Source organism: Cannabis sativa, chromosome 4 (assembly GCF_029168945.1).
Source record: "Cannabis sativa cultivar Pink pepper isolate KNU-18-1 chromosome 4, ASM2916894v1, whole genome shotgun sequence".
In the NCBI taxonomy this organism is placed as follows: Eukaryota; Viridiplantae; Streptophyta; class Magnoliopsida; order Rosales; family Cannabaceae; genus Cannabis; species Cannabis sativa.
The window spans coordinates 64,429,354-64,442,614 of NC_083604.1; the positions used below are offsets into that span (position 1 = coordinate 64,429,354).

Below are 13,261 nucleotides of genomic sequence, written 5' to 3' on the forward strand. Positions count from 1 at the left end.
TATTTTGAATATGATAAAGAAGATAAATAGGTTTAGTATGGGGTAACGTGAATTTAGCATAGAAGAAAAAAGACTCAATATCACTAACGTGACGACTCAAGATAGTAAAAAATTAAAGTTTTAAAATAAATACAGTAAAAATATATAAAACATATACAACATAAAAGTTAATTATATCCTGTAACATTATAAAAGTAAATAAATTAATAATTTTAATATGAGATATAATTTTCCTATTATATTAGCATATATTTTTTTTCAAAAAAAAAAAAAAACTAAAGCCGTGTTAAACTAGTCGCAATTTTTTTAACAAAAAAGTAGTAGCAAATTTGTTAGTACAAGATATTGTATTATATCAAATTTATCACATTTTTTTTATTTACACTATGTCATTAATTATGTTTATACTTATCTACAATCTATTATTTAGTGTGTTAAAAAATTTTCAATTATTTGTTGATAACATTACTCCTCTTAAAACACATATACAAAGAGTTGTAAATGTAATGACTTGCTTTGATAGCTTTTCCCTTTTCTTCGATGACGGTGGCACCACCACTTTACATTGTGAAAATAATCACTAGTAAAGAAACCATTGAGAGGAAACATATAGAAAGTGGATTATTTCTTTTTTAACCCATTTTCATGATCTACTAATTTTTGCTTAAAGCTTTTCTCTACAACAAAAGTCCGGATAATGGTTATTAGTTACCAACATACATTTAAGTTTCATTACATTTCTCCTTACTATTTTCTCTATTTCTTACGAAAGAGAAAATAATAAGCCTGTGCAGTGGTCATTCACTTTAGAATTTAGAGCGATGGAAAAGAAAAATGATGTACAAGATCACAGCATGGCCGAGATTACAAGGGAAAAGAAAAGAACCATTTGTACATTAAATGGTACAAATACAATGTTATGTTCAACCAGGAAAACTTATTCTCATTTCTTTGTCCTCCCTTTTAACCAGCCAATGACATATACACATTACAAATCTAACTAATTTTTTCCCATTTGAATGAAAGTACAAGGCCGCCAAAACATAGCCACAAGAAGTGTAATTGCCTCAGTGAAAGCTGCATCCACTAACTGCATTGTTCATTATATATAGTACTCATCCAAAGCCTATACTTGGTGGGCTTCCTTCTGTTTTAAACCATCTGCGGGTGAATCCTTTATTTCAATTCTCTCTTTTTCTTTACTACGATCTTGTTTGGTTTCCCATAATTTTCCACTCTTCGCAATTGCTAGAATTAGCTCAAGTTGTTTTCGCTGCTGCTCCTGCATATTTCAGTCAGTGCAACAAATTCAAATCACACAACAAGATACAATGAAGCTACAAACAAACTAGAACTAGAAAACATTAGCTAGAAACACAATCATAGGTAAATCTATGGAAAAATATATGACAACAGTATATATGTAGACCAAAACTGAAGTCAAAATCACACAACCCACTGGTGTGTGTTTCCAAAGATATTATATCTTAAAACCCAATTGTTAAAAAGGCTTAGTAGTTAAGTTTATTGCCATAGGAGATAGCTTAGTCTCACCTGCATAGCCAGCAAAGCCTTTTGCATCTCACCAAGCTCCTTCTCCAGATTATCGTCTTGGATTGCTAATGCTCGAGTAGCTTCTGAATTTTTATGGGCCAAAGCTGCAGCCTTCAGACACAAACATAAAACTTTATCAGATGAAAATATCACAATAAAGTTCCTAAAAGAAGGTTAAAGCATATCCTGCTTCAAAATCCTCTATCAAAACTTATTTGTGAACACTAAAGTCTAATCTTCTCAATCTTAAAACATTTTCTAGGCAAAACTACATTCTAATCCTGTCATGGCATGTACGGTTCGGTGCCTTAATCATTGAACACAAACACAGAATTAAAACTCACTCTTAAAAAGGATGAGGAAAAAGAAAGGCTTTAGAAGGACAACTCAAAGAACCTTAACATACATGCAAAACAAAGAACATCTGAATAGGCATTAAAATCATAATTTGGCTTAATATTGTCATTAACTAAATTATATGCAAAAACAAATGTCCATCATAGAATGCAACTATCGGAAAAATGATTAACGGCAGCTATCCTATCCTTATTTAACTTGCTCATTTTAGGTTACTCCCTTAATGTTTTTTTTTTTATAAAAAAATAAAAATAAAATAATGATGGAATTTTCCATAGTCCAAATTCCTTAAAATACACTTGCATGAACTATGATTATAGACACTAAACTCATCATCAACTTGAAATATATTAATACCTCAGCAATGGGTTCTTTCAGAGTCTTGCGTGTAACTCGAAACCGAATACCCAACTTTTCCAGCTGCCTAGACATAACCCGAATCATAGTCGCGGAGTTCCTCAAATCCTCCTCCAATTTCTCAATTCTCTCCAGAAAATTCACATCCAGGGTACCTTTTACCGAACCGGCGCAAAACCTCCGCCACTGGCGCCTTCGAATCCAAGCCCCAATCCCAACCGCGGCCACCAAAACCACAATTCCCGAAGCACAGAGTCTTCTACCCATTACATCCATTACTGCCTTTTTCGAGCTCGAAACAACGAAATTGACCCCGAATGCAATCGAAATAATTGCGGATGAGAAAACACACAGGGTTTCAACGACGCCGAGCAAGTAGTCGAAATCGATACCGTCATCAACGCCATGGCTCCGTAAATCTTCATCGGATTCAAATGATTTGAGTCGAAATCGCTGAGTCCTTACAGAATTAAGACAGCAATGGTTCGAAAGCTTCTTGGAGATACGGAAATACGAGGCGTCGGTAAGGTGACAGGAGGCGATTGGTAGGGAGACGAGAGTAGGTTTCTTAGGTGAAATAGCGTTGAAGTAAATGGTCAAACGTGGAGGCGAATTGGTGAGAAGATGCCGAGAAGTAAATGACATTGTTCCCAAATATGAATAGTTAGGTGTGTTCAGGGGTTGGGACTGTGCTAGAGGGGTCCTGATTTTGGTGGATTTGGAAGAACAGAGAAAGACGCCATTGTTAGGGTTTGGCTGTTGAGAAGGCGATGAAAGGAAACTGGTGTCGTTGGGAGGGAGAGGACTGAGGAGGGTAGAGCATCACCAAGGAGGCATCAAATTTGGTGATGCAGTAGAATAAGCCCTCCAACGTAGCTGCAAATATGACACTAAATTGCTGTGTGTGCTACAGTGCACGGCATATATGCCGTGCACTGTTCACACGGCATACTTTTTTTTTTTTTTATAACTAATTTTTATATATGTCTATATGTCTATACTTTTACTTGTTTTCGCATTTGACAGATTTTTTAGTTTTTTTTTTATTAAAAAATTAATATAATAATAAGGAATATTTTTTTAGTGTAATTTTTGGTGTTGTGGTTGGAGTGAAGATAGTTTTTAACATCAAATTTGGTGATAGTGTGACACTAAGAAGCACTTGGCGACAATTTCGATAAGTTAGCGCGCGGCGCAATTGTGGTGTATTTGCTAAAAAGATGCTAAAAAGAGGAAGTGAACTGCTCATTCATTACAAATTACAACCTATGCACCGTGGCGTCACAGAATAATTTATAATATTGAAAATAGAATTTTTTGGTTTTTTTTTTTTTTTTTTTGTTAGAAAAGGTTATAATTTATAGTAAAAACCGATAAATCGAAACCGACCATCAAACCGACCAGACCGTAACCGAATTTTCGATTCCACATCATCACTGAATTTAGCGATCGGTTTCGTTTTCGGTTTCGGTATTTTTGACATGGCGGTCGGTTACGGTTTATGAAATAGAAAAATAGTTAAACCAAAAAACTGCCAAAAACCGCCAAACCGAAAACCACCAAAAATCATACGGTCGGTTTTATACAGTTATAATTTCTAAACGGTCGGTTACGGTTTTTGTAAAATAACACCGTAACTGACCAGTCGGTTATAAAATTGTAAAAACCGACCATAACCGACCGATTTTTACCCCTAATACTTTTATTGCTATTTAGTTTTAAGAGCAAAACAAAAATTATAAAAAAGTTATTCCTTAATCAATTATTTTTATCTCTCGAACATGCCTAACATGTTTCCATTCTACAACTCCTCCACTTTTTAATTATAGTTTGAGCCTATACCAGTTATGGGACATGATTTATTGTCACCAACTTTGACAGTGCCCTCATTAATCTTCTGATAATCACTAAATTGGGACTGTTCTGAACATATGTGAAAGGAGCATCAAGAATTGAGTACCCAACTAGTTCTTGAGCCATCTTTAGACACTACCAACACCCCTACACTTACATAACTATCACTATCACAATCAGAAACCAAATCAACATCACCTGATGATAATTTCTTATTACAATTCTTGAGGATAGGAAAGTCACTCTTAAGGTGAGTGGTCTTGTTGCACACAAAACATTTCCTCTTGAATTTTGAGTATGGCTTGCCTTGATTCTTACTTTGTCATGTGTGTTCCTTGTTCCCCTTCTTGGAATTCTTTTCTCGAACAAACAATCTTTCACCATTGATGTCATCCTTTTGTTCTGACTTATTTCTCTTTAATTCTTTCGACATTAAAGTGTTGTAAATCTCTTCGAGTGTCAAAGATTCTTTACCATACATCATGGTATCCACAAAGTGCTCATAACTTTCCGTGGGAAGAGAGTTCAGAACTATAATAGCTTGATCTTCATCTTCGATCTTAATTCCAATGTTCTCTAGATCAAGAAGGATCTTATTGAAGTCATCGAGGTGATCTTCAATATTTTTTCCAGTTAGCATCTTGAATGAGTACAATTTTTGTTTCAAGAACTATCTATTTGCTAAAGATTTTGTCATGTAGAGGCTTTCCAACTTTGACCAAACACCAGAAGCTATCTTCTCCTTCAACGCCTCACACAGGACCTTGTCCCCCAAGCTCAAAATTATGGCACTGTGAGCTTTGTTGAGCATTTCCACCTTCTCTTTCTCTGTCAAAGTTGATATTAGATTCTCTTCTCCCAAAAGAGTTGCTTGAATCCCCTGTTGAACCAGCATTTCCCTCATCTTGACCCTCCATAGACCGAAATTGTTCTTTCTAGTAAATTTTTGAGATCATACTTTGCACTGCCTATTTTCTTAGAAGTTCATTAGATTCTTGAACTCAAATCAAGATAATCTTCTTCGAGCTTTGATACCAATTGTTGGATTTGCAATCCCAATTACTATGATCAAAACTCACTTATTAGCCCTCGAGAACACTTGGCAGTAATTCCAATAACACACACAAAACAAAGACTCAACTCTCTCACATGAATAAATATAGCTCTCTTATTTATTCTTAAAGTGTTTACAAGATGTTTATTTTTCATTGATATGGATTGAACCTATTTATAGCGATAGGCCTAAGGATACAATTTAGATGGAATGGTTAAGTTCATTAATAATTAACTTAACCGCCACTGTACCTAACTAAATGTACACGTGTAAAACTAATCCAATACATTTGGAGTCAACCTAGGAACCTACAAGATTGATTTCTATTATTATATGAGTTACACCATTGATTAGAATTGCTAAAAAGTACCAATGGTACCTAGCACCCTCCTTAGTGTCATATCACTAGCTAGTGGTATAATTAAGTATCAGATCCCATATAACTTTACTAATGCCCTGGAAAGGACATTCCACATATAATTGTGTAAGTAAACTTCATTGTTAATTATCATGTCAGTATAAAACCAGTGAACTGATAAATCATGGACTAAGTACTTTGAAGCATATAATCACAATTACTTTCTACTGTGATGACATCACTATAATTATGAGTAACTATATGTTCTGGATTTAATAAAATTTATATATTATTAAACATATAATCATAAAAGTAATTATGTGAACCATGCAACATAATATAATTTTTAATCTTTTATTAATTAGTATATCTTATTATATTGAAATGGATTTTATTTAGGGCGTAAAATTCTAATAGTTCACTTCGTGTATCACGATGGTTTTGGAACTACATTTACTTCATGTTTTATTGCTCACGAGAATACAAGAAAAGTGACTAAGGTAAAAGTGTTATATTTCTAGAGAGAGATGCTTTGACTGTTTTCTAAATGTGAAAAATGAACTAGTGGAGCTCTCTTTTTATAGGAAAGTATTAAAATAATAATAAAATATGATGTTGATCTTGGTCGTTAATGATGATTTAATGGTGAAAATAACTCTGGATGATGATCGTCAAATTTTGGAGCTCAATTCTTGTATGCTAAATCATTTTTGGGTAATTTGTGGAAAAATGGGGCTTATCTTGGGAACAAAATTTGGACTTAAAATCCTTAGAATTGTGATATGGGTGTGAGACATGATTTGAAAGAGCTTTGAAAGACACGTTGGATCACATCAATCATATCAATATTAAGGTAGTTATGGCTATTTTATGATAGATTGTTCAGCACCTAGCACCCAGGTTGACATACTGACGTCAACCTGGATGCTGTGTGAGTGAAAAAACAACCTAGACTTGTATTTTTTAATGACTAAGTGATATTTTGTCATCACTTAGCCAATTTCTTAGTTTTGGTGAAATTGTTCACGAGTTCTCGGAGATGTCATTTTTTTGCAAAATCAGGTAGACTTAAAACTTCCCGATCTGTGAGTAATTTGTCGATTCTACTTTACCAAAAATGTGAAATATCAAAGTGTGAATTTCAATTGTCACAAGTCGTAGCTCTTGTTTACTACAAAAAAAAATAGTTAGATGCTTGAGACAAAACCAGAATCAGATAAGCAGAATCCAGTGGATCAGGCTATATGTCAACCTAGGCATTAGGTGCTCCTCAGGAAAATTTGTGAGGCTTGTTTTGATACTTCTAAGGAATTTGAGATTGTAAACGGGGTCTCCTACCCCGATTTTGACCAAAATAAGAATAATGGCCAAAGCAATTTTTTTAGGAGTGAAAACATGTGAAGCAGGCCATACGTCAACCTTGGCGTAGGGCCCAGCACCCATGTTAACCTAGGTGTTAGGGCCCTGTTTTGGCTCCCAAAGGATCTAGTTTGCTCCTTGAGATCACTTGTATCTTTGTTATTTCTAAAAACTGAAAAGATACCCGAAATACTTTTCTGAGAAAACACTTGGAACTGGCACAGGTTGACAAAATGTCAACCTAGGTGCTGGGCCCATGTATCAGATCAATCTGGGCGCTGAGTCCTAATTTTGCCCACTAGATGCTTCCATTTTATTTCGGGAAACACTTGTATCTCAATTATTTATGAAAACAGAGAATATGCCTGGAAGAATTTTTAGGAGAAACATTTTGAGATGGCTCAGGTTGACAATATGTCAACCTGGGCGCTGGGTCCCAATTTTGACTCTTAGATGGCTCCATTTGTTTCCCGAAAGCACCCATATCTCAATTATTGATGAAAATGAAGAATATGCCCATAAGAATTGTCTGAATTTCTGTTAGAAATGGCCCAAGTTGACAACATGTCAACCTGGGCATCGAGACCTAGCATCAGGTCAACCTGCACGTCGGTCCCCATTTTGGCCTCCATGTTGATCTATTTCTCTCCCGAAAGCACCTTATTCCTCATTTTAGATGGAGAAAAATAAAATTCTTAGGATAATTCTTCAATATTGTGGTTGGGAGTGCCCCAGATCGACAATATGTCAACCTGGGCGTTGGGTGCATCACCAAGTGGCTCGGGCACCGGGTGCTCCTAATGGAAAGTGTTCTAATTCTAATTTCGGTGCCTCTATCATGTTTGCGACATGTCTTTTCCATGCATAAGTTCAAAATTTTGAGCCATTTTCACTAAGATTGACCCAAAAAGTAAAAATCTAGTTGGGAATATCAACTTGGGTGTTGGGTTAAAACCCTAGGCACCCAGGATGACTTTCAGGGTGATGTTTTGTTTCTTTTCAGTTTCCAAGCCTCAACCTTGGATTCTTCTTATCTTCTTAGTTCAGAATAATGTAGGATGGTAAGTTAGAAATAACTTGGCATGATCTAAACACCCATTCCAGAGTTCCCAGAGTCAACTTGGCGTGGGGCTAGGGATACCTCACAAGTTGACTGCTATGACTCGAGACTACTCAACCCCGTGAATGTTTTCCTTCTTGTATGTCCACGTCACCAAGGTCCGTTTTGTTGGGTTTTATGCCCTAAATAAAACTCATTTCATTATAATCAGATTTACTTATTAATATAGATCAGAAATAACATTTAATGTTGCATGATTCACATGATTTAATTCATGATTATATGTACATAATGTATAAATTCATCTGAAACCCTTTTCACATACTTGATCCTGTTTATTGTGCTGTCAACACATTGGAAAGTAAACATGACTATGTGAATAAAGTTTCCTAGATTTATCAGACACAGGGTTTTACTGATATGATAATCTACAACAGAGTTTACTTGCATTTGGAGAAATGCTATGTTCTTTCTAGAGCATTGGTTAAAGTAAAGCTCAGGTTGGATGCATGGAGTATGCATCGGAAGGGACCGATATTGAACTTTGACTTAGATTTATTAAACTTACCGTAATATCTATTCAAGTCAATATCGCCTAGTTGATCCTAGATCAAATGATCTTAATCCTGTTATGATTAGGCTCGATCTCAAGAGGCTATTCGTGTTCTTTGATTTGTTAGTTAAGCCTACTTTTGGGTCAGGGTGATACGTACATTTTGGGAACACGGTAGTGCAATTGAGTGGGAGCGCTAACATAAACATGGAATCTATAGCTTCTATCTGGCGAATAGTAAGTAAAGGATGATCTCCTTCGAGCTTGACCAAACGAAAATAAATGGTGAAGATCTCATTTCACATAAGCTGAAATATCATTTATACGGGGTTAAGTGTTTTAAGGATTAAATACATTGTAGGGTGTAACGATAATCTAATCCATTTACAGTGTAGATAATTCATATAGAGGATCATTGGTCAAATTAGGATTATAACAATGGATAACTAATGATGTGTCTATATGGTGGAACATATAGAGCATTCTATATACTGAGAGTGCAATTCTAAGTTCTATGCGTGGATTCAACGAAGAAGTAATAAGTTAGTGAATTTTAGTAATAAATTCTTGATCTACTTATTGGAAGCTCGGTTATATAGACCCATGGTTCCTGCACTAGTTGAGATAATATTGCTTGTAAGACTCATGTAATTGGTTTTGATTGATCAATTATAATTCTCAAATTAGACTATGTCTATTTGTGAATTTTTCACTAAGTAAGAGCGAAATTGTAAAGAAAGAGTTTTAGGGGCATATTTGTTAATTATGATACTTTGTATGGTTCAATTAATAAATATGATAAATGACAATATTATTTAATAATTAATTTATAGTTATTAAATAGTTAGAATTGGCATTTAAATGGTTGAATTAGAAAATTGGCATTTTTGAGAAAATCAGATGCATAATTGAGAAAACTGCAAAATCTAAGTAAGGCCCATTACACTACATGGCCGACCACTTGGAATGATTTTTCAAACTGATATTTTCATTATTTTAATGCCAAATAATTCAAACCTAACCCTAGTGGAATGCTATAAATAGATAGTGAAGGCTTCAGGAAATTTACACTAAAATTTCAACACTTCTGATTCAGAAAAAACTGAGCCTCTCTCTCTCCCTATCTTTGGCCGACCTCTTCTCCTCTTTCTTCTTCATTGAAATTTCGAAATTCTTAGTGTTAGAGTAGTGCCCACACACAGCAAGTGATACCTCAATCATAGTGAGGAAGTCGTGAAGAAAGACTTTCAGCAAGAAGGAGTTTCAGCGCTAAAGAATCAGAGAAAGAGATCCAGGTTCAGATATTGATAATGCTCTGCTACAGAAAGGAATCAAGGGCTAGATATCTGAACGGAAGGAGTCATATTATTCCGCTGCACCCAATGTAAGGTTTCTAATACTTTATATGTGTTTATTTCATCATTTTAGAAAGTTCATACTTAGGGTGTTAATCAACATACTTGTGAGTAGATCTAAGATCCTGGTAAAATAATTTCCAACAAGTTTCTAGGTAAACAAATTATAACTATTTGATAGCAGACCCGTATCAAGCTAATTGGGACCTTGGGCCAAAAAATCTAATTGCTCTTTTTTAATATGAAAATCTTTATGTTTTTTGTTCTTTTTTTTTTGTATATATAGTGGTAAAATTCTAAAATATAATACTTTGAAAATATAATTAGACATTTCTTCTTAATAAAATATTAAATGTAACATCTTAAAAAATAAATTAAGTTTTTGTTTTAGAAAATACTATATTTTTTTAATAAATAATAGTAAAAATAAAACATATGGTATTTTTAAAAAATAAATTTGGGGCCTTTTTGTCAAAGAGTTTTTTAGGTCTAGTGGGGCAACCCTGTTTGATAGAATATCCTGGCGTGCCTCTCATATTTTGGTGTTCACTATTTGTTTTCTTAGGTTTTTTTTTAGTTTTTTAAGTTTTATTTCAATTATTTCTTGAATAACAATAGTTTTTAGGTTCCTAAAACAGTTTGCTTCCATATGTGTGATTTCTAATTTTATTTCTTTCTCTTATTAAAAATGAGTTTTTAATACATGTTACGTGGCACATGAAGAAAGTGGAGTCTATAGAGTAAATAGCATGTATACCTAGCGTTTAATCTTTTCACCCCAAACTCGTCTTCTTCAATTCCTTTACTAAATGGTAGTGTGGTTTATGGTGTTTGAAAACTCCAAAGATAGTAAGATTTTTGCTTGGCGAGTATGTCATAATACCCTTCTCACTGGTTCTTCACTCTTATCTCACTATGTTCTAGTCTCTAGATTTTGCTTTTTATTGTTGTTGGCACCATGATAAAATTATTTGATACATGCCCTTTTTTTGCCCTCTATCAATTCAAGTTTGGAAGCTGGTCAAGCCAAGTCTCCTTTCGCACATTGTCAGTATGGTTATTTATTTGTTCTTTGTTTTTTCTCCGCACCAATCCTATTTGTTTATCATCCTCAAATGGAGTACATGGGGAGAACAAAATAAAGCAAAACATGGCACCCCATTCATAGATGCTTCAGATGTCTTAAGATGGGCAAGTCATTATTACGATAGTTGGTTAAAAGCCCAAAAATCACACTCTTAGGCTACAAAAATCACTCTTCTACCAAGAGTTGTTCATTGGATAACTCATTCTACTATTAAAGTGAAATGTGGATGCTACCATTACCAATGATAATGAGATTATTGGCATTGATGTTCTTGTTCGTGATTCTAGTAGTTTTCCTTTGGAGTGTTTTGTATGACTTGTGCGTGCTATTTTATCTCGTAAAGAAGTGGAAGCATATTGGTCCTATCTTTTGGTTTAAAATGGTGCTTGCAACTTAGTTTTTGTATTTTCTTTGTTGAGAATGATATTGAAGTTGTTTATGTGTCTTTATGATGGAGTAACTTAGTGGAGTTATATTCTTAGGTCTATTATTAGATCATATTTATCCGTCTTTCCAAGTATTTATTGATGAAGTAATCTAGTGGAGTTATATTCTTAGATCTTATTTATATGTTTTTCCAAATACTTGTTGTTAAGTAATGAAAATAATTACACATAATTTAGCAAGATATGCAAAATTAATTTTTTTAATGGAAAATAAAACTTTATTAATTGGTAAACTCCGCCACCAAGGAACGTACCAAATCAGTTGGGACATCCCCCAAACTGAAAAGATAATCAAGAAATAATTAATATAGATGCTCTTGCATAGTTATGAGCAACCATGTTAGCTGTTCGTTTATCAAAACAAACAGAAATATTTTGTAATTCACCGTTGATAGTTTTACATTCTTGGATAACATACCTAAAGGTAGAAATCATATTAACCTTACTTCTCAAAGCTTGAATTACGACCAAAAAATCAGACTCTAAATGTACTTGAGGCCAATCCTTTGTCTTGATCCAACTCAAAGTCTCACGTACGCCCATGACTATTGCTAAAATAGGCTCAACATTGCCCTGAAGCAAGCGAGTACCCCCTTCAATCAAGAGCCCAACACCATCATGAGCCACAAATCCAAAACCAAAGGATTGAAATTCATTAAACACATATGTATCCACATTTACATTGATGCTATTAGCCTGTGGTACTACCCAAGACTCAGCTCCATCACCAATCTCATAAAGAGAATGTAATATCTCAAAATTTGATGCCTGAGCCTTTCTCCATTGGTCAAGGTACCCATATGCCGAAGCAACAATACTAGTAATTCCAGAAACCTTCTTATTCCACAACTTCTCATTCCTAGCTCCCCAAATGCCCAACACAAAGTTGATACTAGACAACATTTCTCATTATCAGCCTGTTGGAAACACTTAGAAACCCACTCTAAAAAGAGTCCCCAATAGTTACACTAGTCCCTATCCCAACTCTGTTTTAAATTAGCTAAACAGTTTGACAAGTGACTAAACAGTGTAGGATAGATTCCTCTTCCAAGTTACATATGGGGCATAGGGAACTCACCTCGACTCGCTTAGTAATAAGCTGGGTCATAGTTGGAAGGCAACCCACACCAGCACGCCACACAAGATTCTTCACCTTAGGAGGGGGCTTGAACTTCCAAAAACACTTCCAAAAGCTTGAGAAATCATTCTCCTGCCAGCGCCCTTTTGTTTTCTGTAGCAGGTTGTAGGCATTCTTGACTGAATACACCCTAGAGACTTCTTGGCTCTAAACATAGTGATCTGCCCCTTGATTAGGATGCAAAAGGATGCCTAAGATGAGGTTAATATCACATTGTTCAAACAGGTCCATGAGTAGCTCTTCATCCCAACCGTTCCCATCCATTTTCATCAAATTACTAACTTTAGCATGAAATAAGGTTGGATAAGACGATAAAACCAGCAGTTTTGCTTCACCCGGAAGCCATGGAGAATTCAGTACATTAATATTTTCACCATGGCCCACACGCCAACGGATCCTTTCTTTTACTAACGACTGAGCCTCCCAAATGCTTCTCCAAACAAAGATTGAGTTAGCACCAAGTTGGGCAGTAAGGTACATGTCATTAAGGAAGTACCTTGCTTTGAATTCTTACAGCCAAAGAGGATGGCCTTTGTGAGAAGGTGCCAACCTTGCTTGCCCAGAAGAGCAAGATTAAAATCTCGCAAGCAACGGAAGCCCATACCACCAACACCTTAATGCCGACACAATCGATCCCAAGAAACCCAATTGATGCCCTTACCTCTAAAACTAGAAGACTTCCAAAAGAAATTGGCCATTTGTTATTCTATATAATTATTGATCTCTAGA

General features: G+C 35.0%; 1 protein-coding gene across 1 annotated transcript; it reads right to left on the reverse strand.

Annotated features, from left to right (window-relative positions):
• Positions 1 to 864: 864 nt before the first annotated feature.
• Positions 865 to 3,153, reverse strand: LOC133037299 (uncharacterized). The gene is made up of 3 exons (XM_061114301.1): positions 2,269 to 3,153; positions 1,555 to 1,665; positions 865 to 1,282 (listed from the first exon to the last, which is right to left on the reverse strand). The coding sequence occupies exons 1-3, from the start codon at positions 2,911 to 2,913 to the stop codon at positions 1,127 to 1,129; spliced, it is 912 nt and encodes a 303-aa protein (XP_060970284.1). The 5' UTR covers positions 2,914 to 3,153; the 3' UTR covers positions 865 to 1,126.
• Positions 3,154 to 13,261: the final 10,108 nt, after the last annotated feature.